The sequence below is a fragment of the Melanerpes formicivorus genome, unplaced genomic scaffold, assembly GCF_026170545.1.
Source record: "Melanerpes formicivorus ecotype bairdi unplaced genomic scaffold, bMelFor1.0.p_v2 SCAF_87, whole genome shotgun sequence".
Lineage (NCBI taxonomy): Eukaryota > Metazoa > Chordata > Aves > Piciformes > Picidae > Melanerpes > Melanerpes formicivorus.
The window spans coordinates 405,072-429,108 of NW_027142439.1; the positions used below are offsets into that span (position 1 = coordinate 405,072).

A 24,037-nucleotide genomic window follows, 5' to 3' on the forward strand; every position below is an offset into this window, starting at 1 on the left:
TGCTGATGGGAAGGCGACCTGGCAAGTAACCCCCTAGCAAACAGACTGCTGCCTGGGTGGTGCAAGGCATGTAAACCAGCCAGCAGCTCGGGTTTTGTCTGTGGCAGCTTGCACAGAGCTCTGCCAGCAGAGTTGATAGGAAGGGGGGAAACAGCACAACGAATGAGCCAGTTCCTTAGCACTCACTGCTGGTCTGTGAACAACCGCTGGGCTTTTCTTCTGGAACAAAAGCCACTGTGAGAGAGATCGATTTTTCTGCCTCTGACAGAGTCACAGATGTGTGGGGTCCTTTGCTTCCCCCTGCTGACACCCTGAAATGGTGCAGGGTGGGCTGTGGCTCCAGCCAGCTGTGGGAGTGGGGAAACTAATGAGGATGGGCTCTGCTGGCAAGCGCTCCCACAGCCCGCGGCTCCCAGGGCGCTGCCGTGGAGAGGTCTGCGAGCGGGCAGCCAGAGGCAATCAAAGCCACTCAGCTACCCCTCAGCCCCACCACCCACAGGCAGGGTCCTGGGGAGCCGAGAGTGGCTGTGGGGTCCCAGCAGAGAGGGATCTTCAGTCGGCTTTCCCTGAAGGTCGGATTTTGCGGTTCCTCTAGCTGGTCTCCCACGTGGAGAGGGGAAGAGATTTGGCACCCACAGCACTCTCAGGTAAGAGGGATTTGCTGGGAAGTGGGTGATGTGCTGGGAAAAGAGCCAGTGTGGGGCTCTGTGGTGTGTGTGGAAAGAACTGGCTCTGGAAGAGGACTTTGCTGTGAGTATCTGAGCAAACTACACAGAAGCCCTTCCCTCTGGCAGTCTGTAGAGAGCAGCCCTTGGTCCAGAGGGGTTTGCTGGCCCACGTGCGCCTGCCACGTCCCAGCGGGGTCCCCTGGCAGTCAGCAGCCATCCAGTAGCAACTGGGGTCTTGGAAAGCTCCAGCGACTGCTGCTGCCAGGGTAGAGTAGGGCATCTGGAGGTGGGAGAGAGCAGAGGTCAGTCTGAGAAGACCAAACGCGGTAGGTCGAGCGTGGAGGTGGCTCTTGCTTTGGCTGAGGTGCGGCAGCGCCGGCGCGGAGCTGCCTCTGGTTTGCTGTGGGTCAGGGCTGCACCTCACTCAGTGCTCCTCTTCAAGTTACCTAAACATTTATGGTGATAATAACGCCAGAAAAAAAGAATTCAAAGATAATTGGCTGAAAAAACCCCAAACCAGCCTGGATGGAGAGTCTGTGCCACGCAGAGTGATCACTGCTGCTTTGCAGAGACAAGCAACCGAGTTACAGCAGAAGGCAGCGACGTGGGGCACAGCGCGGGCTCCAGGAGGGCAGCAGCCAGAGCTCTGGAGCAAACCTGCTTGCAGGCCACCAGGGGAGAGGGCACTGAATGGGGAAGTGCTGGGCAGGATGGGGGAGGCACAGGGATGATGTGGCTGTGTTCTGGCTGGGTTGCAACCTGCCACCCCAAAAAACAGCTGCGTAGAGCGGCCCCAGCCTCCTACAAGGGGCTTAGAAACGTGAGCCCCTCCTTCCTGGCCCTTGTAGCACAAGAAGAGATCCTTCACCTCTGGCAGATGACCCTAGGAAAGGACTAAAGGGTGGAGGTCCAGCAATTGGCTCTGCTCTTTAACCTTTGGGGGGTTGTGTATTTGTGGCTGATTTCCATGTGCCATGTGATGTTCCCAGCTCATAAGCAGAAGCTGGGAGAAGGCAGTGTGTGGCAGGAGGTTCAGCCTGCCTTGGCATCCCACCAGCCTGCCTTGGCATCCCACCAGCCTGCCTTGGCATCCCACCAGCCTGCCTGCTGCACTGTGTGCAGTTTCCTTCAACTTTCAGGGGCCAGCTCCCTGCTGCAGCTGCGGAACAAAACCATTCCCCAGCTGCTGAATTGCACTTCAGCAGCCTCACACACTGACACGCAGGGTAACAGGCATCTTCAACACACACACACACACAGACAGACACACACACAGACAGACTCACAGACACACACAGAGACACAGAAAAGCTTTTGCAGAATCACCAAAGGGCCCGGGGGAAAGGGACAACATCTGTCAAAGCTGGGGAGGGGTCTGGAGCACAGCCCTGTGAGGAGAGGCTGAGGGAGCTGGGGTTGCTTAGCCTGGAGAAGAGGAGGCTCAGGGGAGACCTTCTTGCTCTCTCCAACTCCCTGAAGGGAGGTTGTAGCCAGGTGGGGGTTGGTCTCTTCTCCCAGGCACCCAGCACCAGAACAAGAGGACACAGTCTCAAGCTGTGCCAGGAGAAGTTTAGGCTGGAGGTTAGGAAGATGTTCTTCCCAGCAAGAGAGATTGGCCCTTGGGATGTGCTGCCCAGGGAGGTATCACAGTATCACAGTATAACCAAGGTTGGAAAGGACCTCGAGGATCATCGAGTCCAACCTATCAACACAGACCCCATGACCAGACCATGGCACCAAGTGCCACATCCAATCCCCTCTTGAACCCCCCCAGGGACGATGACTCCACCACCTCCCTGGGCAGCACATTCCAATGACGAAAGACTCGCTCGGTGAAGAACTTCCTCCTCACCTTGAGTCTAAACCTCCCCTGGCACAGCCTGAGATTGTGTCCTCTTGTTCTGGTGCTGGTTGCCTGGGAGAAGAGACCAATCCCCTCCCGGCCACAACCACCCCTCTGGTAGTTGTAGAGGGCAATGAGGTCACCCCTGAGCCCCCTGAGGTGGTAGAGTCACCATCCCTGGAGGTGTTTAGGAAGAGCCTGGATGAGGCACTTGGTGCCATGGTTGAATTGATTAGATGGTGCTGGGTGATAGGTTGGACTGGATGATCTCAAAGGTCTTTTCCAATCTATTCTATTCTATTCTATTCTATTCTATTCTATTCTATTCTATTCTATTCTATTCTATTCTATTCTATTCTATTCTATTCTATTCTATCCTATCCTATCCTATCCTATCCTATCCTATCCTATCCTATCCTATCCTATCCTACCCTACCCTACCCTACCCTATCCTATGTACCCAGCAAACATGACTTCCCTGAGGGATGTGTCAGCCTGGTCAGTCCCAGCCTCAGGAGGGACTGAAGCCCTCCTTTGGTGGCTGTGTGTGTTCTGTCCTTACACAAAGGTGGTTTGTGTGCAGCCATCGTGGCTTTGCTTTATCTCACCTCTCAGAACTGCACAGAGCTTTGCTTCACTTCTGGTCTCCATCACTAGATGGTGACATGCTCCCAGATACCAAACCCTCCTCCAGTTTGTCTTTTTTTCTTTCTTTGGTGTAAAATCCCAGTAAATGGAGATGCAAGGTATGCTGTGCCCTCTGTTGATGGAAGTGGAGCATTTCCAGCCACACACACCCAGATCTGCTCAAGAGAATTTGGCATTCAACCAGTTTTTAGCATGGCATTGGCTTTGTCAGTGTGGTTTCCTTGAGACTTCCTGCTCTGGAGTTAATTCTGGCCATGAGCATGTGCACAAAGACTGAACATTACCAACCTCTGCCTGTCTGTCAGCAGCCAACAGCACACTCGAAATGAAAGCCTCTCTGTGCAGTCTCTAGGAACAAGCCTGCACCAGAAGTTTGAATGTGTTACCTGCTGGTGGGAGCTGCCAGGTTTGCTTCCTCCTCCCCTCTCTCCCTGAGCACACAAGAGTGCTCATTCCCTTCCTCATAGTGCTTGTCAAGAGCTGCAGCCCAGAGGAGCAGTGTTTGTTACCCTGCTGAGGGTTGGGTTGCTGGGACACAGAGGCTGCCTGCCCCAGAGGTCAGGCACTCACATGTCATCTCCATTCAAGCTCATTGTATTGATGGAGATGTCCACTGGGATTTGCAAGGCTTACTGCAGCAGCAGCAGCCATCCAGAGAGGCTTCTGGCATGGTATGAAGATGAGTGCTGGAGAAGAAGAGCTAAAATACACGAGACACTTAGTGTAATGATGCACACTACAGACCTGGACACACACACCGGTGTCTGGCTGCTGCATGCACGTGTCTCAGCATGGGTTACTGACTCAGGGGGATGTCTGTGAAAGTGTCAATCCCTGCTACTTGCTTGGCTGCTCACCAGCAGATAAAACCAGATCTGCCTCTATCACTGCTGGGAAAGAGAAGCTTCAATACCAGCATGCAAGAAGCAAAGCCCATCCCATTCCCCCTGGCAGCAGAGCATCCTGTGCTGCTGCCACCAATGTGTCTCTGGCCATGCAGGAAAAGGCAGGCCCCTGGGAGCCAGCTCTGCTCAGCTACATCTGAGGGCTTGGAGAGGCTATGCAGGGAGTTTGGCTGCATACCAGCTGAGTGGTGCAAGTTTGTTTTCATCTCCAACACAGCTCCAGGGCCCTGTGGTCCCTAGTAGGCTCTGGGCCAGCTGGGCTCAGCACTGCATGACAAGGAAATCCCACTGGAGTGGGTTTCATGTCAGCTTAGACCAGAATGAGGCTAAGCTTAAAGTAATGCTCTTTAATCACTGGCAAATTTAGAGGCTAATTTGAGGTACGTGGAGGAAAGCAGCTGCCTGCACTCTGGCCTCCTCCACACAGCTTCAGCTGTCACTTGGTGGGGGTGTGGGGGGCAGTGAGTGAGCTTTCCACACTCTCACTGGTGCCCACTGGTGCTGTCTGCTGCCCAGACCTTGGCTGACCCAGCTGCTAGCTCATCCCTCACCCCCACCTTCCTGAAACCTTCCCTTTACAAAGAGCTGCTTTCTGGTTCAGTTACTCTTTTGTCAAAGGCATTTTGTTCTGGCTCCCTGTGGTTTGCTGGTTTTATTCTATGAAGCCCTTCAGAATCCTCTCAGTCTCAAAAATATCTTCAGCCTCTCTTCTCCCCTTCCCTTTGATTTATTTTAGCTCACCAAATTTTGGTGCAGATTTGTGTAGTGAAACTTCACCTGTTTCACTGGCTGTCCCCATCAAAGGTAAATCCACTGTGTCCTGCCCCAAGTCCAGCCACAGGCATGACAGAATCAGAGGATAAGAGAATCCACAAGAGGACACAGTCTCAAGCTGTGCCAGGGGAGGTTTAGGCTGGAGGTTAGGAAGAAATTCTTCCCAGCAAGAGAGATTGGGCATTGGGATGTGCTGCCCAGGGAGGTGGTGGAGTCCCCATCACTGGAGGTGTTTAGGAAGAGCCTGGATGGGGTGCTTGGTGCCATGGTTGAGTTGATCAGATGGTGCTGGGGGTGAGGTTGGACTCGATGATGTTGAAGGTCTTTCCCAGCCTGGTTAATTCTATTCTATTCTAAACACAAGGTTGGAAAAGACCTCAGAGCACATCAAGTCCAACCTATCACCCAACACCTCATGAATAACTCAACCATAGCTTTAAGTGCCACATCCAATCCCCTCTGAACTCCTTCACGGACGGTGACTCCACCACCTCCCTGGGCAGCACATCCCAATGGCCAATATCTCTCTCTGGGAAGAACTTTCTCCTCACCTCCAGGCCTAAACCTCCCCTGGCACAACTTGAGACTGTGTCCCTCTTGTTCTGGTGTTGCTTGCCTGGGAGAAGAGACCAACCCCCACCTGGCTACAACCTCCCTTCAAGTAGCTGTAGAGAGCAAGAAGGTCTCCCCTGAGCCTCCTCTTCTCCAGCCTCTCCTCATAGGACTTTTGTAGGTTTTGGGAAGATAGCATTAATAGTTCTTCCCCAGCTTTCCTGTGACCTCAAACCCCTTAGCATCACCAGCAGGCAAGCTCCAAGCTGCTGGGAGTCATATCTGACTCTGGAGTCACCATCACTGGAGGTGTTCAGGAGGAGCCTGGATGAGGCACTTGGTGCCATGGTTGAGTTGATCAGATGGTGTTGGGTGCAAGATTGGACTGGATGATCTTGAAGGTCTTTCCCAGCCTGGTTGATTCTATTCTATTCTATTCTATTCTATTCTATTCTATTCTATTCTATTCTATTCTATTCTATTCTATTTCTATTCTATTCTATTCTATTCTATTCTATTCTATTCTGCTCTGCTCTGCTCTGCTCTGTTCCACAGGGCTGGCTGCTCTCTGGCCTTGTGGATTGCCTTGATTTTTTTGAGGGTAGTGAAAGCTTGCTCAAGTGCATGACTGACTTTGGGTCAAGACATTCAGCCAGTTACAGTCACTTGTCTTAACCCTGCTCATTTCTGTCCCCCCAACAGGCAGCTCAGGAGGCTCCTCAGAATGGCTGCTGGCCTGGAGAAAGCCTGCCACCGCTGCATATCTAAAATTGCCAGCAATGGTAAGGCACTTCTGCTGGTAACCTTCTTCTGCATCTAAGCAGCCCTGTCACTGAGCCAGGTGTAGAAAAGAACTAAGATGATATCAGCTTGCAGTGAATCTTCCCCTGAAGTGTCCATTCTCTTTCCTCCCTTCTGCTGTATTTCCTTTCCTAGGCACTTCCTGGGCACTGATGGCACACACACAAGAGTAACTCTACCCCACCAGCACCTGCCTGCTGGAGTGTTTGCACTGCAGCAGAGCAGTGTAAAATGCCAAACAAGTACAAACACTGCCAAGTACCTAAATATGGGCTGCAGCAGACTGCCTCAGCAAGAGAGAGTATTTGGGTTTGGTTTCAAGTGGTCCCTTGTATGCAGCCCAGCAGAAGTGCCTGCAGGGAAAGACCCCCCTGGTATGGAGCAGGCAGCACAGCCAGCCTGGGAGCAAAGTGCCCCAGGAGGGATTCCTGAAAAGCAAAGCTGCTGCCAGCCTGTGTGATGGCATGTGCACAAGAGGTGGAGGACAGAGTACGGTCAGGAATAGCTCCTCTTTCACCCAGAGACATTTGGAAACAGGGTCTTCTTCCCTCTGCTTGCCCATGCCCTGGCACAACAGACACCACAGTTGCAGGCAGCCCTCAGATGCAGGCAGCCCTCAGAAGTGGCCACTTGTTGTGAGTAGGAAGCACCAGTTATGTGCAGAGAGGGACCTGGGGGTGCTGGTTGATGGTAGGCTGAACATGAGCCTGCAGTGTGCCCAGGCAGCCAAGAGGGCCAATGGCATCCTGGCCTGCATCAGGAAGAGTGTGGCCAGCAGGAGCAGGGAGGTCATTCTGCCCCTGGACACTGCACTGGTTAGGCCACACCTGAGTCCTGTGTCCAGTTCTGGGCCCCTCAGGTTAGGAAGGAGGTTGAGGTGCTGGAAGGTGTCCAGAGAAGAGCAACAAAGTTGGTGAGGGGTTTGGAGCACAGCCCTGTGAGGAGAGGCTGAGGGAGCTGGGGTTGCTCAGCCTGGAGAAGAGGAGGCTCAGGGGAGACCTTCTTGCTCTCTACAACTCCCTGAAGGAGGTTGTAGCCAGGCAGAGGTTGGTCTCTTCTCCCAGGCAGCCAGCACCAGCACAAGAGGACACAGTCTCAGGCTGTGCCAGGGGAGATTTAGGCTGGAGGTTAGGAGGAAGTTCTACACAGAGAGAGTGATTGCCCATTGGAATGGGCTGCCTGGGGAGGTGGTGGAGTCACCATCCCTGGAGGTGTTGAGGAGGAGCCTTGCTGGGGTGCTTGGTGCCATGGGTTAGTTGTTTAGGTGGTGTTGGATTGGTTGATGGGTTGGACACGATGATCTTGAAAGTCTCTTCCAACCTGGTTTGGTTTATTCTATTCTATTCTAATGTGAATGGAGGTCTGGACGCACTGCCTTCATAAACCCTGATTTTCCCATCCAGGGTAGAGGATGCAGAGGAGTGCAATGAGCTGACAGCTCTCAGGCTGGGTAAACAGTCTGGTTCTTGCCGTTGAGGAGCAACACAGCAGAAAGCTGACCTGGGCTGGGGGCTGTGGAAGCTACATGAAGAGGCACAGGAGGCACATGCTCCAGGAGCAGGTTTTGTAAGACCAGGGGAGCAGTGCTCTTGGCAGGAGATTAAAATCCAAGGGGTTTAAAGCAGCTTACTCCCCACTGACTGCTGCTGCTTTTCACTCTGAGCTGCAAGAGCCTTTGGCTTTCACTCCTAGGAGGTAGCAATTTCTGATTTCTAATTCCACTCCCAAGAGGAGAAGAAAAACCCTTGGCCACTCATCATGATTGATACTTCACCCACACTAATTGCTGCTCTTGCCAGCCTAGGGCTCTTACCTTGGGGTCTTTTGTACTCCTGCTTTTTGCCTCAGTTGGAAAGTTCCCAAAGCTCAGAACAAACCTTCAGTAATGATTAAGTCTCTTAACTCCACCAAGCTTTACAACCCTTCAGAGAAAACTGAGCCCATGGGGACAGACAGCCCTGGCTCTTGAGTCCAGAGAAGGGCAACGAAGTTGGTGAGGGGTCTGGAACACAGCCCTGTGAGGAGAGGCTGAGGGAGCTGGGGTTGCTTAGCCTGGAGAAGAGGAGGCTCAGGGGTGACCTTATTGCTGTCTACAACTACCTGAAGGGAGGCTGTAGACAGGCAGAGGTTGGTCTCTTCTCCCAGGCAGCCAGCACCAGAACAAGAGGACACAGTCTCAGGCTGTGCCAGGGGAGGTTTAGGCTGGAGGTTAGGAGGAAGTTCTACACAGAGAGAGTGATTGCCCATTGGAATGGGCTGCTGGGGAGGTGGTGGAGTCACCATCCCTGGAGGTGTTCAGGAGGAGACTTGATGGGGTGCTTGGTGCCATGGGTTAGCTGTTTGGGTGGGTTGGATTGGTTGATGGGTTGGACAGGATGATCTTGAAGGTCTCTTCCAACCTGGTTTGGTTTATTCTAAATACAGGTTTATTTTATTCTGGCCTGCATTCAGTCCTGCTCAAAGGCACCTGGCACAGGCAAGTAAGGAGAGGACATTGTCTGCCCCACTTGTTCCTGTTCATCATTGCCCCAGGGGAAAGGAGGGATGAGGAGTGATGAGCACTGAAGGGTGTGGAGCATGCAGTGCTCTCATTAAACCCCAATCAGCCCCAGGGAGCAGGACTGGGCTGGTTGGGCTCCCTCATAGCTCACAGGGAGAATGTGCAGGGGGTGGCTGAGCCTGTTGGGGGATATCACAACCGAAGGGAAAGGCAGAGTGGTGTTTTCTCTGAGCTGAGCTCCCACAGGTTACAAGCAAAATGTCTCTGCTCCCTGTTGGTATTGAATTGCCACTGGGACTTCAATGAGAGAAAATGAGCTCTCTGGAGTTTGAAAGGGGAGGATTAGTTTTGATCTCTGTGTTGTTTGACACCAGGAGCATCCTCCTCCCAGATACCCACAGAGCTACCTGTGAGTGAGGCAGCTCAGAAGTGCTGGCCCAGGAAACTCATTATCTCTAGGTTTTCATTAGAGTGAAGTTCAAAATCAGCTCAGCTTTACCTATGGCTCAGCCAGTGCATCCCAAACTGATCTTCTGTCCATTGAGATGCAAACCCTCCTGAAGCTCACTGACACCTTTTCACTTTTCCTCATAATCCTGTGGGTGATTTTGCAAAGAGCCTTTCAGCACAGCCCCACATTTGTAGCCATGCTCTCATGACACTTACATGACCCTCTCTGTACCTGTGTGGCCTTTAAAACATTCTTTTCACCCTTGGGGTAGCAACTGAAGTTCAGAACATTAGGGCAGTCCTCAATTAACTGACTGGAAAAAAACACCAAGCAGCCAAATCCACTGCTCTGGGCACACTGCAAAGCACAGTGGTGGTTCCTGGGTGCTTTATGCAACACCTAAATCTTGTGTCAAAATTACATCTAGGAATGGGGCCAAATCCAGAACCTAAACCAGGGCACACCTGTAGAGTAGGATAGGATAGGATAGGATAGGATAGGATAGGATAGGATAGGATAGGATAGGATAGGATAGGATAGGATAGGATAAGAGAAGAGAGAAGAGAAGAGAGAGAGAAGAGAAGAGAAGAGAAGAGAAGAGAAGAGAAGAGAAGAGAAGAGAAGAGAGAGAAGAGAAGAGAAGAGAAGAGAAGAGAAGAGAAGAGAAGAGAAGAGAAGAGAAGAGAAGAGAAGAGAAGAGAAGAGAAGAGAAGAGAAGAGAAGAGAAGAGAAGAGAAGAGAAGAGAAGAGAAGAGAAGAGAAGAGAAGAGAAGAGAAGAGAAGAGAAGAGAAGAGAAGAGAAGAGAAGAGAAGAGAGAGAGAAGAGAAGAGAAGAGAAGAGAATTAACCAGGTTGGAAAAGACCTTTGAGATCATCAAGTCCAAGCTGTCACCCAACACCATCTGATCAACTGAACCATGGCACCAAGTGCCTCATCCAGGCTCTTCCTAAACACCTCCAGGGATGGTGACTCCACCACCTCCCTGGGCTCCAATGATGATGACTCTCTTGGTGAAGAACTTTCTCCTCACCTCCAGCCTAAACTTCCCCTGGCACAGCTTGAAACTGTGTCCCTCTTGTTCTGGTGCTGCTTGCCTTGAGAAGGGACCAACCCCCACCTGGCTACAACCTCCCTTCAGGGAGTTGGAGAGAGCAAGAAGGTCTCCCCTGAGTCTCCTCTTCTCCAGGCTAAGCAACCCCAGCTCCCTCAGCCTCTCCTCACAGGGCTGTGCTCCAAACCCCTCCCCCAGCTTTGTTGCCCTTCTCTGGACACCTTCCTGCAGCTCAACATCTTTCCTAAACTGAGGGGCCCAGAACTGGACACAGGACTCAAGGTGTGGCCCTAACCAGTGCAGTGTACAGGGGCAGAATGACCTCCACTGGCTCCTGCTGGCCACACTCTTCCTGATGCAGGCCAGGATGCCATTGGCCTTCTTGGCCACCTGGGCACACTGCTGCCTCATGTTCAGCCTACTCTCAACCAGCACCCCCAGGTCCCTCTCTGCCTGGCTGCTCTCAGCCCTCTGAGCCCAGCCTGTAGCACTGCCTGGGGGTTGTTGTGACCAGAGTGCAGCACCTGGCACTCAGATGTGTGAATTCCCAATGTTAAATGTGTTAAATCTCAGTGTTCCCCCGGGGCAGCCAGAGGGAGTGCTGTGAAGATACACCTGGAGCTGTTTCTCCTCATGCAGATAAACACTGAGGTCACTGCAGGACTTGTTTGGAAGCTCATCTCCTTTTTATTTGCTTTTCTTTACTGAGGTATCTGAGAGGCTGTAGAACAAGCAACATTTGAGAGTGATCTTAATGTGCACCTCAGGTAATTTATTGCTGTATTTATTGTTAGAGAGCTTGTCACACACTCTACTGAGCAGGTTGAGCCACAGCCATTATTAGCATGCTTGCCCAAGGAAGTGGGTAGGCTGAGATTCACACTCACAAATCACTCCTGGAAATCCCATGGGGACCCTTCTTACCTGGAAAGAAAGTCACTTTTCTCTCTCTTCAAAGTAAACAGGGGCAGCTTGAGCTGATTTGGAGCTTACAATAGTACCATAGTATCAGTCAGGGGTGGAAGGGACCACAAGGATCATCCAGCTCCAACCCCCCCTGCCATGGGCAGGGACACCCCACACTACATCAGCCTGGCCACAGCCTCAGCCAGCCTGGCCTTAAACACCTCCAGGGACAGGGCCCCAACCACCTCCCTGCACAACCCATTCCAGGGCTTCACCACTCTCCTGGGGAAGAACTTCCTCCTCCCCTCCAGCCTCAATCTCCCCACCTCCAGCTTCATTCCATTCCCCCTAGTCCTAGCACTGCCTGAGATCCTGAGCAGTCCCTCCCCAGCCTTCCTGGAGCCCCCTTCAGATCCTGGAAGGCCACAATGAGGTCACCTGGGAGCCTTCTCTTCTGCAGACTGAACAGCCCCAACTCCTTCAGTCTGTCCTCACAGGAGAGGTGCTCCAGCCCTCTGCTCATCCTCCTGGCCCTGCTCTGGACACCTTCCAGCACCTCCACATCCCTCAAGTGCTTGGAACAATCATGGAGGCAAAAATCAATCTGAGGAGCCCAGAGGTGAATCGGTGTCACACCCAGTCCTGCCTCCAGAGCTGTCCCACCTGCCAGATGGCAGCTCAGCTGCTGCATGCCCTGAGGCCATCCGTGCACACAGCCAGGGATAGAGAGCAAGGGAGGACCAGAGGGAGGAGAGCTGCAGTGTAGGGCCACAGCTATGGAAGGCATACTGGCACAGGCATCAGATGGGAGAGGCTGTGCCATACAGCTGCAGTGTATAGGATGATTTTCCTGGGGACACCCCGGGCAGGAGTACCTCAGACAAACAGCAGCTTTAGCTGACCCTCCTGCTGGCAGGAGACACCAAATCTGCACTCCCTGATCTGAGTTTTGTGCCCATGGATATCAAGGAATGTGCAGGATACGCAGCCACTTGTTCTCCTCTTCCTCTGGTGTGATGCCAGACAGGAATTCTTCCCTTCCCCCATTGCTCAGCACATCAAGACTCGCCTGCTAATGCCAGAGCAGAGCTTTACCAGTGCAGTACCATGAGCTGCCCTGATACAGAGCAGGGGGCTCCCCTGCCTGGTGCCCTGACAACAGCTCCACAGGGCAGGTGTCCTTCTTAGCCATGCCTGGAGATGCTTCTTTCCCCGTGTTGTGTTTGCAGAGACCACCAGCCCTCGCGGTTAAGTTGTCCCGGGAGCGGCTCCACAGGGGCTGCTCTGGGCAGCCTGTGAGGCGATATCGCTGATTAGCGATGTCACAAACCCTGCGTGGGAGACAGCAGCGCCCCCTGCAGGGCTGTGAGACAGCAGCTCCCTCTGCAGAGCTGTGAGACAGCAGCGCCCTCTGCAGGGCTGTGAGACAGCAGCGTCCCCTGCTGGGCTGTGAGACAGCAGCGCCCGCTGCAGGGCTGTGAGACAGCAGCGTCCCCTGCTGGGCTGTGAGACAGCAGCGCCCCCTGCAGGGCTGGGAGACAGCAGCGCCCGCTGCAGGGCTGTGAGACAGCAGCGCCCCCTGCAGAGCTGTGAGACAGCAGAGTCCTCTGCAGGGCTGTGAGACAGCAGCGTCCTCTGCAGGGCTGTGAGACAGCAGAGTCCCCTGCAGGGCTGTGAGACAGCAGCGCCCTCTGCAGGGCTGTGAGACAGCAGCGCCCTCTGCAGGGCTGTGAGACAGCAGCGTCCCCTGCAGGGCTGTGAGACAGCAGCGTCCTCTGCAGAGCTGTGAGACAGCAGCGCCCTCTGCAGGGCTGTGAGACAGCAGCGCCCTCTGCAGGGCTGTGAGACAGCAGAGTCCCCTGCAGGGCTGTGAGACAGCAGCGTCCCCTGCAGGGCTGTGAGACAGCAGCGCCCCCTGCAGGGCTGTGAGACAGCAGAGTCCCCTGCAGGGCTGTGAGACAGCAGCGTCCCCTGCTGGGCTGTGAGACAGCAGCGCCCCCTGCAGGGCTGGGAGACAGCAGCGCCCGCTGCAGGGCTGTGAGACAGCAGCGCCCCCTGCAGAGCTGTGAGACAGCAGAGTCCTCTGCAGGGCTGTGAGACAGCAGCGTCCTCTGCAGGGCTGTGAGACAGCAGCGTCCCCTGCAGGGCTGTGAGACAGCAGCGCCCCCTGCAGGGCTGTGAGACAGCAGCGTCCCCTGCAGGGCTGTGAGACAGCAGCGCCCCCTGCAGGGCTGTGAGACAGCAGCGTCCTCTGCAGGGCTGTGAGACAGCAGAGTCCCCTGCAGGGCTGTGAGACAGCAGCGCCCTCTGCAGGGCTGTGAGACAGCAGCGTCCCCTGCAGGGCTGTGAGACAGCAGCGTCCCCTGCAGGGCTGTGAGACAGCAGCGCCCCCTGCAGGGCTGTGAGACAGCAGAGTCCCCTGCAGGGCTGTGAGACAGCAGCGCCCTCTGCAGGGCTGTGAGACAGCAGAGTCCCCTGCAGGGCTGTGAGACAGCAGCGTCCCCTGCAGGGCTGTGAGACAGCAGCGCCCCCTGCAGGGCTGTGAGACAGCAGAGTCCCCTGCAGGGCTGTGAGACAGCAGCGCCCTCTGCAGGGCTGTGAGAAGCAGAGTCCCCTGCAGGGCTGTGAGACAGCAGCGCCCTCTGCAGGGCTGTGAGACAGCAGCGTCCCCTGCAGGGCTGTGAGACAGCAGCGCCCTCTGCAGGGCTGTGAGACAGCAGCGTCCCCTGCAGGGCTGTGAGACAGCAGCGCCCTCTGCAGGGCTGTGAGACAGCAGAGTCCCCTGCAGGGCTGTGAGACAGCAGCGTCCCCTGCAGAGCTGTGAGACAGCAGCGCCCTCTGCAGGGCTGTGAGACAGCAACATCCTCTGCAGGGCTGTGAGACAGCAGTGCCCTCTGCAGGGCTGTGAGACAGCAGCGCCCTCTGCAGGGCTGTGAGACAGCAGCGTCCTCTGCAGGGCTGTGAGACAGCAGCGTCCCCTGCAGGGCTGTGAGACAGCAGCGCCCTCTGCAGGGCTGTGAGTCAGCAGCGCCCTCTGCAGGGCTGTGAGACAGCAGCGTCCCCTGCAGGGCTGTGAGACAGCAGCGTCCCCTGCAGAGCTGTGAGACAGCAGCGCCCCCTGCAGAGCTGTGAGACAGCAGCGCCCTCTGCAGGGCTGTGAGACAGCAGCGCCCTCTGCAGGGCTGTGAGACAACAGCGCCCCCTGCTGGGCTGTGAGACAGCAGCGTTCCCTGCAGGGCTGTGAGACAGCAGCGCCCCCTGCAGGGCTGTGAGTCAGCAGCGCCCTCTGCAGGGCTGTGCGCCCTGCGGCAGACACCATTTCTCGAGCAATTTGCCTGAGGACCAGAACGGGGCAGCACAACCCAGACAAAGCCAGAGGGGAGGCGGAGGGGGAGGGGAGGTGTCCCGGCTGAGGAGCATTTCGGTGGAACCCCCACACGTTTCGGGGGAAACAGGCTTGGGTGCTGCTAGCTGCATTGGAAGCGACTGCATAGCCCTGCCGGTTGTGTAGTCGATTGTTGAGAGCCTCGCTTTGTTAAACACGGATCTGGAAGCCTTCCCAGACTGTGCATCTGCCCCTCCAATTCGAGACCTAAGCGGCTGTGGTTGAATGGGGAGATAATGAGTAAATACATTCCCAGCGACTGCCTTGGGAGGGGAATTAATGAACCATTATCTTCTCCTCTTGAGCTCCAAGTGCTCCCTATCTCCATTTCTCCCCTCCAAAATCAAGCTATTGGTAGATGCTAGACACAGCCAAGCGCCGACACCTGCGTGCCAGATGTGCAGCACCACATACACGTGGTACAGAGCTTGCTGCAGCATCCCTCCCCGGGGGCCAGACAGACCATGTGCTGCACGATTAAGAAATGACATGATGCCTTCTCCTACCAGGCTCCTGAGCACTTGCCTGTGCAGCAAGAGCAGGAGCAGGAGGCTGCTATGAAGCTGCAGGCAGAGGAGTGATGTTGCTCTGAGACCTGCACCCCAGTGGCAGCACTTCTGGCAATGTCAGGCAGTCAGTGCGACTCCTGCAGATCTGAACTGCACTCATTTGGGATATCAGGGATATGAGCTGCTCAGGCTGTGGGCACCATTTGCAGGTGATGCTCATGGGTGTGTTGGAAGCCCAACTCAGCTACACCACCACTGCTTCTGAGCATGAAAATAGCAGTCTAGATAATGTAGCGACAAGATCACCTGGCATGGAACGTGACGTGTGGTGGACAGGGACACCCTAAGCCGAGCTGCTCTAATGAGAGGCTGTCAGCCTTTGAAAGGGCTTAGTTGAGTGTGGGACACTGTTTAAGCAGAGGAAGAGTTTCTGTTCTGTACAGCATTCAAGAGACAGAAGAGCAAGAATTGTCTGTGAGAGAGACTGGCCGACAGGGAGAGGAGGAGGGGGTAGCACAAAGGAACAGAATTGCTTTCATGGGCTCAAAACACCTTCAGTCTCTGCCAGTTCATAGAGATAACAAACATGCTGCTTCTGAGGAAGAAAGGTGTCTCTCAAGCACTGAAGTGTAAGATCCTCTGCTGCAGGGGAAGCACCAGCAGCCTGTGGGGGATGGTGTGCTGCCATGGAAAGCACCTGCCACTCAGACTAAGCCTGGTGGATCTGCCCGGAATGTTGATGCTGCTCCCATGTCCTCCCAGTTGCTCCTCCTGAAAAATGGAGGCAAAGTCATTTGCCTTTTCCTCCGAGGCGCCCTGAGGGTGATGTTTTGGCGGTGCTGCAGAGTCTCTCAGAGAGGCACAGCACACAGGGTGCTGGCAGCATCCCCGCTCCTGGGAGGCGAGGGGGACGGCATTCTCCTTGCAGAGGTTGCGGTTCTCTGGCATGGGGAACTGCATGACACAGATTGCCTGAGGGAAGGCTGGCTCCAAGCCAACCCATTCTTTTCATAAGCCTCCGAGGAGACATCCAAGGAGACATCCTACTCCTTTTCTTATCCGTGCCCTTCTCAGCCTCTCAGCAATCTATGCCACCTCTGCTCATGGCCCTTTTGCCTCCTTGGGCATCGACTGGCAAATCGAGCCTCTGGCAGAAGTGCTCTGCAGGAACACTTGCCACACAATGCCCTCGCTGTGTTTTACTTGCATTTTGCAGGGCAGTGTTCCACTTTCACAGTGCTGAGTGTCTGTGATTAGGCACAGAGGTGCCAGCTCACACTGTCCTTGGTGCCATTGTTTTTGACGGTCTGCAGAGGTAAGCATTCACCTTCTGCAGCACCAGGCTGTGCTGGGAGAGCACCAGGACACAGAAACAGCAGCAGCTCTCTGGGAGCAACTGCTCACCTTGGATCCACTCATTGGTGGGAACACTGTGTGCACCCTCTGAGAGCATCCTCCCATGCAGTTTCAGTTGATCTAGCCCAGTGGTGAGGGCTCATTCCTTGCAGCAGGGCTGCTGGCTTTGTGTCTACAAGCTGAGCTGGGCCAAGGGAGTTAGAGCAGCCAGCAACTGTTTGCAGTTTATTTAGCTATCACTGAAAACTGAGTGGAATGGCACTGGAGCTGCTATTTGCTTAGCAAACAGATATGGCTCATCAGTTGCCATGGATTAGCTGATGCAACACTACTTGTCACTGCCCAGTCACCTGGCAGTGCCCCTAAAACTGATGCAGGCTAAGCCACGGGCCAGAAGTAGAAGCACAAAAGCACTTGGAGTCTGTCTTTGGTATTCCAGGCATACAAGACCTAGCAATGGATGAGAACATTGAGCACTGGGAGAGTGATAAACCATTTGCTGGTCCCATCATTGGAAGAGCTGCACCACAATCATGGTATTCCCATGCCACTGTGTAAGGAAGACTGGTCAGCTGCTAGAGGTTCATCTTCACAATGGAGACAGAGGAGCCCTGTAAACCTTTACTCAAATAAAGGGAGAGTCCATGGGGCAGATCCCTGGGGGGTCTCTCAAATGGCTGGAAGGTGCAGCTTCCATTTCATCCTAAATCCCTGGAGGCAAATTTCCCTCTGCCTTTCCCCATTGGCTGAGGTACTCAGAGTTTACAGTCTTCCCCATATGCCTGCTGCATGTGCCTCTTTACATGCAGCCCCACCTGCACCAAGCATGGTATCTTCATTTAAAATGGGCTCCTCCCTTCTCTGAGTGGAGATGTTAACACACAGTAGCCTTTTTAGCCTGCACTCTGTCCTGAAAGTTGAGAAGTTCAGGCTGTTTTCAGTATCTGCTGCCTCTGGGGAGCACCCTGCTGAGTTACAGCAAGACCCCAGGGCAGGCACGTAGCAGAGGCCCTCTTTATTACATATAACACAGGTAAAGTTTAGGAAAGATGTTGAGCTGCTGGAAGGTGTCCAGAGAAGGGCAACAAAGCTGGGGAGGGGTCTGGAGCACAGCCCTGTGAGGAGAGGCTGAGGGAGCTGGGGTTGCTTAGCCTGGAGAAGAGGAGGCTCAGGGGAGACCTTCTTGCTCTCTCCAACTCCCTGAAGGGAGGTTGTAGCCAGGTGGGGGTTGGTCTCTTCTCCCAGGCAACCAGCACCAGAACAAGAGGACACAGTCTCAAGCTGTGCCAGGGGAGGTTTAGGCTGGATGTTAGGAAGAAGTTCTTCCCAGAAAGAGAGATTGGCCATTGGGATGTGCTGCCTGGGGAGGTGGTGGAGTCCCCATCCCTGCAGGTGTTTAGGAAGAGCCTGGATGAAGCACTTGGTGCCATGGTTGAGTTGTTTAGATGCTGTTGGGTGATAGGTTGGACTGGATGATCTCAAAGGTCTCTTCCAACCTGGTCTGGTCTAATCTATTCTTATCTATTCTATTCTATTCTCATCTATTCTATTCTATTCTATTCTATTCTATTCTATTCTATTCTATTCTATTCTATTCTATTCTATTCTATTCTATTCTATTCTATTCTATTCTATTCTATTCTATTCTATTCTATTCTATTCTATTCTATTCTACTCTATTCTATTCTTATGGTGGACTGCTTGGTTTCTTTAGGTGGACTGCTTCATTTGCAAGGACACCACCCACCTTAATCCTGTTAACAGCATTTCATGTCACACAACTCTATGGATAAGCAGCATCTGTAGAGCTGATTTCTGGCCTTCAACCAGCCCAGATAACACCATCCTTCTCTTCTTATCCACAGCGTGCTTCATCTTTGGGCTCCTCGCTTTCCTTGCCTTGCCACTCTCCATGGCTTTTATAGGTAAGTTGACTATTAAAGCAATTTAAAACCAGGGACTTCCCAGCACTGTGGAGCAGGTTACACACCTGGCAGGAGAAAGGAGTTGGGAAACTGAAAGTTTTCAGCCACTGGACCTGTGTGGTACTTGAGCTTCAGGCACAATCCCAGCCCACGTTGCATGGCAGAGAGGAAGCAGTGAGCCTGCAGTGTGCCCAGGCAGCCAGGAGGGCCAATGGCATCCTGGCCTGCATCAGGAACAGTGTGGCCAGCAGGAGCAGGGAGCTCATTCTGCCCCTGGACACTGCACTGGTTAGGCCACACCTCGAGTGCTGTGTCCAGTTCTGGGCTCCTCAGTTTAGGAAGGAGGTTGACTTGCTGGAAGGTGTCCAGAGAAGGTCAACAAAGTTGGTGAGGGGCTTGGAGCACAGCCCTGTGAGGAGAGGCTGAGGGAGCTGGGGTTGCTTAGCCTGGAGAAGAGGAGACTCAGGGGAGACCTTCTTGCTCTCTCCAACTCCCTGAAGGGAGGTTGGAGCCAGGCAGAGGTTGGTCTCTTCTCCCAGGCAACCAGCACCAGAACAAGAGGACACAGTCTCAGGCTGCACCAGGGGAGGTTTAGGCTGGAGGTTAGGAGGAAGTTCTACCCAGAGAGAGTGATTGCCCATTGGAATGGGCTGCCTGGGGAGGTGGTGGAGTCACCATCACTGGAGGTGTTCAGGAGGAGATTGATGGGGTGCTTGGTACCATGGGTTAGTTGGTTGGGTGGTGTTGGATAGGTTGGACATGATGATCATGCAGGTCTCTTCTAGCCTGGTCTGGTCTGGTCTGGTCTGGTCTGGTCTGGTCTATTCTATTCTATTCTATTCTATTCTATTCTATTCTATTCTATTCTATTCTATTCTATTCTATTCTATTCTATTCTATTCTATTCTATTCTATCCTGTCCTGTCCTGTCCTGTCCTGTCCTGTCCTGTCCTGTCCTATGCTTGCATTCTGTTTGCCTTCACTCCCCCCCAGTGTGTCTTGCCTCGGTGCAGGGCTCTGTCTGTGGGAGGAAGCTCAGGATCTGACACATGAGGAGATTTCACTAATCTGAATCACTCTGCATTAACTGCACTGCAGAAGTCTTAGGAGAGTGGTGCTGGAAGGGATGATGTGGGTTGCTGTTTCTCCATCTTTATGGAAGTGGGACCCTGGGGTTTGGCTGCTCTGTCTCTGCATAACCCCTCCAAGGCTGGATTTCTGAGTAGCATTTCAGGATCAAATATTTAAGAAAGGAAAGAAAAAATCCTTTGAGCAGCAGAATTTTATACAGTTTTGAACTGCATGAAGCTCTTCCCCCCCCCCCCCCCCAGCATCACCTTTCCCTTACCATCAGCATGGATAGGGGTTTTTACTGAGCACTTTCTAGCACTTCACTGCTCCCTTTGGGCCTTGCAATCCCCCCTTGAGCAACACCAGCAGAGGCACCAGCCCACCTCCACTGCAGACAGGCTTGATGCTCACAGCATCCCTGACAGAAGTCTGACTTGCCCTTGCCCAAGGAAATTCCACAGCTTCCCAGCGAGCCTATTGCAGCATTTCACTGCTCTCACAGACAAAATATTTTCCTCCTTATCCAACCTAAATCTTCCCCTGGGCAAATGAAACAGCTTACTGCCTGTCCTCCCCACCGTGGTCACACAGACAGATTGGTTCCCATCCTACTCAAAAGCACCTCTGAGCTGTGTGAAGGATACTAGTCTAACACCACTTCACCTTCCACCCCCCAGCCCCCCACCCCCTGAGATTGCAAACACTTGCTTTTTTCCACCCTGACCTCACAGGTCACTGTTTCTGTAGGTTTTTGAGGCAGTTTTGCCTCCCTCGTTTGGCCTCCACCCAATGTAACTACAGTTTTCCCCTAAACAATTAAATATGGAACACAGGACTGCAGATGAGACCTGTGGAACAAGCAGTGCAGAATAATACAGAACAGAGAACTAACCAGGCTGGAAAAGACCTCAGAGATCATCAAGTCCAACCTATCACCCAACACCATCTGATCAACCCAACCATGGCACCAAGTGCCTCAGCCAGGCTCTCCCTAAACACCTCCAGGGATGCTGACTCCACCACCTCCCTGGGCAGCACATCCCAATGGCCAATCTCTCTTGCTGGGAAGAATTTCTTCCTCACCTCCAGCCTAAACCTCCCCTGGCACAGCTTGAGACTGTGTCCTCTTGTTCTGGTGCTGGTTGCCTGGGAGAAGAGACCAACCCCCACCTGGCTACAACCTCCCTTCAGGGAGTTGGAGAGAGCAAGAAGGTCTCCCCTGAGCCTCCTCTTCTCCAGGCTAAGCAACCCCAGCTCCCTCAGCCTCTCCTCGCAGGGCTGTGCTCCAGACCCCTCCCCAGCTTTGTTGCCCTTCTCTGGACACCTTCAAGTCTCTCAACCTCCTTCCTAAACTGAGGGGCCCAGAACTGGACACAGGACTCAAGGTGTGAGTCCTGAGCAGTGCTGAGCACAGGGCAGGATGAGCTCCCTGCCCCTGCTGGCCACACTGTTCCTGCAGGATTCCTGTGAAGGCACTTCAAAATGAAAGATGCTCTCTCTGCATCAGCTCATTGCTCCAGTTTAGCTTCTGGTGCATTTGGAGCCCAGATGGTTTTTGGTTCTGTGGCTCCTTATCAGACATTTCTCATTTTTTGTTTACATCCAAGTTTTCTCTCCTATCCACAGAATTCAGCTTTATCAGCTGTCACCTGGGAGATTTCTGGATGTCTTTTACCTGTGTTGCCAGATCACTGTGAATTTTAAGTCATGTCCTCAAGAGCCCTTACAATCATTTAAGATGGGTGTTCTTGAGGAGTTGTTCACCTTGAAAGATGGTGCAAATGAATTCCACATGCAGATCATGGAGCCATAGAATCAGTCAGGTTGGAAAAGACCTCAGAGATCATCAAGTCCAACCTGTCACCCAACACCTCATGACTAACCAAACCATGGCTCCAAGTGCCACATCCAATCCCCTTCTGAACACCTCCAGGGATGGGGACTCCACCACCTCCCTGGGCAGCACATCCCAGGGGCCAATTACTCTTTCTGGGAAGAACTTTCTCCTCACCTCCAGTCTAAACCTCCCCTGGCACAGCTTGAGACTGTGTCCTCTTGTTCTGGTGCTGGTTGCCTGGGAGAAGAGACCAACCCCCACCTGGCTACAACCTCCCTTCAGGGAGTTGGAGAGAGCAAGAAGGTCTCCCCTGAGTCTCCTCTTCTCCAGGCTAAGCAACCCCAGCTCCCTCAGCCTCTCCTCACAGGGCTGTGTTCCAAACCCCTCCCCAGCCTTGTTGCCCTTCTCCAGACGTGTCCAAGTGTCTCAATGTCCTTCCTAAACTGAGGGGCCCAGAGCTGGACACAGGACTCCAGGTGTGGTCTGAGCAGTGCTGGGTACCACGGATGATGTGGCCAAGGTGCATCCTGCCTAGGTTTGGAAGGTATGCAGCTGTAACCCAGCTAAGTGCTGTGTGTTGCCCTTGCCAGCAGTTAAGAGGAATGGGCTTTTCTGGCAGTGAGAGTCCCACAGCCTCTTTCAGACATCTGCATGGGGATGAGATGACTTTTAAGGGAACTGGGACACCCAGCCTGCTGGCACATAGCGTGGGCCAAACCCACCAGAAGGTGTTCAGCTCAAGGCTGGTGCTGTTTGCTTTATCTGGGGCCTTCTGAGTGCCAGTGATGACTGTGGTGGGATTCTGATTAGGATGTTCTAATTAGGAATTAGGGAGGTCTAATGAGGGATTATGGGGCAATTAGGAAGTAGGGAAAGAGACTGAACTGTTACATCTCAACACTGAGGCTCTTAGGCTTATCCATAACTTAAAATTGCTATTTATCCCTTAAGAGGATTTTGGCTTTGGCTTTTCCCCAGGCTGAGCAAGGCTGAGCTCTGGAACAGGGCTGGGAAGGTAGGATTCCAAGTGTGGTAGAGCTTGCATGCACATTGACAGCCAGCCTTCTGGACTCTGGCCTGGAATCTGGCCACTCATCAATACAAGTTCCTAGGAACATTGCATAATAACTTTAAGATCACAGTACCATAGCATCAGTCAGGGTTGGAAGGGGCCACAAGGACCATCCAGTTCCAACCCCCCTGCCATGGGCAGGGACACCCCACACTACATCAGCCTGGCCAGAGCCTCATCCAGCCTGGCCTTAAACACCTCCAGGGCTGGGGCCTCAACCACCTCCCTGCACAACCCATCCCAGGGCTGTCCTATGGAGCACACAGGCCAGGATGCATGGAAAGGACTTAGCAATCTTGCCAAGCTCTAAAACTGTGACAGCATTTGAGCCACAGATATTTTAGTCACATTCCCAACCTTTCCTGCTAGAGATAAATTTCATTCCTTTTTGGTTTTTTTAGCTTTGTTTTCCCTCTAAACACTTCAAGAATAGATAACCATGGAAGGACCTCACAGGCTTTTTGGGGCTTTATTCTATTTTTCACATGTTTATTTGTTTATTGAAGCTCTGGGCTAGTGAAGAATTGCTCTCACTAGCACATTCCTGTGTGCTGTCCAGACTACCTTTGTATACAGCGCTCCCCAGGGCTAGCTAAATCACACTGGGCAGCTGATGACCTTGTTTTCCCAGCAGGCACTCTAAATCTCCCCCCCATTCAAATGTAACCCAGTACTGCTCCTCGTGCCTGCATGTCCATCCCTACTGCTGTGTTTATAAAGTCACTGTCACCCCTGTCACCTCCTCTTTGGCTGCCCTGTCTGCCTGCAATATTGCCCCAGAATCTACAGGGTACCACTGCCTCTCAGTCAAACCCTTCCCCAGACTGACTGCTGTCATTCTGCCCTGTGCTCAGCACTGCTCAGGCCACACCTGGAGTCCTGTGTCCAGTTCTGGGCTCCTCAGTTTAGGGAAGATGCTGAGCTGCTGGAAGGTGTCCAGAGAAGGGCAACAAAGCTGGGGAGGGGTCTGGAGCACAGCCCTGTGAGGAGAGGCTGAGGGAGCTGGGGTTGCTTAGCCTGGAGAAGAGGAGGCTCAGGGGAGACCTTCTTGCTCTCTCCAACTCCCTGAAGGGAGGTTGTAGCCAGGTGGGGGTTGGTCTCTTCTCCCAGGCAGCCAGCACCAGAACAAGAGGACACAGTCTCAAGCTGTGCCAGGGGAAGTTTAGGCTGGAGGTGAGGAGAAAGTTCTTCACTGAGAGAGTCATTGGCCATTGGGATGTGCTGCCCAGGGAGGCGGTGGAGTCCCCATCCCTGGAGGTGTTCAAGAGGGGATTGGATGTGGCACTTGGTGCCATGGTCTAGCCATGAGGTCTGTGGTGACGGGTTGGACTTGATGATCTTTGAGGTGTCTTCCAGCCTTGGTGACACTGTGAGGCTGTGCTATGGAGCTCTGCACTGCAGACATCTATATTGGGACAGATGAGTCTCACTGCCACAGACAGGCTCCAGTGTCTACTGCCAGCAACCTCCTTACACCACCACACACTCCCTTCCCTGAAACTTGCACATCTTTCCCTTTCTAGCAGTGGGTCTTAGAGTTGCCAAGATTCCTGGCTCCATAACAACCAATGCTTTTAGCCTCCAGCAACCCAACTAGCCTGGAAACTTGGGCTTCTGTGGTTTCCTATCAGCTGCCTGGGAAGCTAAAAGAGCTCCAGGAGCTCCCACAGGCACTTGCTCTCTGTATTCAGAGCATCTGACTCAAGAACATGCCACAGTCATGGGACCTAGTGAACAGGGAAGGCCTTGGAGAGGCTTATCAGAATTCCTTCTTCTCCCAAG

At 53.4% G+C, this 24,037-nt stretch overlaps 1 protein-coding gene across 2 annotated transcripts in view; it reads left to right on the plus strand.

Moving 5' to 3' along the window:
* Nucleotides 1-367: 367 nt before the first annotated feature.
* Nucleotides 368-24,037, plus strand: part of TMEM272 (transmembrane protein 272) — a 29,004-nt gene continuing 5,334 nt past the window's right edge. Inside the window, exons 1-3 of one of the 2 annotated variants that reach the window (XM_068165272.1) lie at nucleotides 368-647; nucleotides 6,093-6,172; nucleotides 18,216-18,275. In XM_068165272.1, the coding sequence (XP_068021373.1) occupies nucleotides 6,115-6,172; nucleotides 18,216-18,275 (118 nt within the window). In that variant the 5' untranslated portion in view covers nucleotides 368-647; nucleotides 6,093-6,114. The remainder of the gene's footprint in view (nucleotides 648-6,092; nucleotides 6,173-18,215; nucleotides 18,276-24,037) is intronic. The other variant, XM_068165273.1, reaches the window with a different exon arrangement.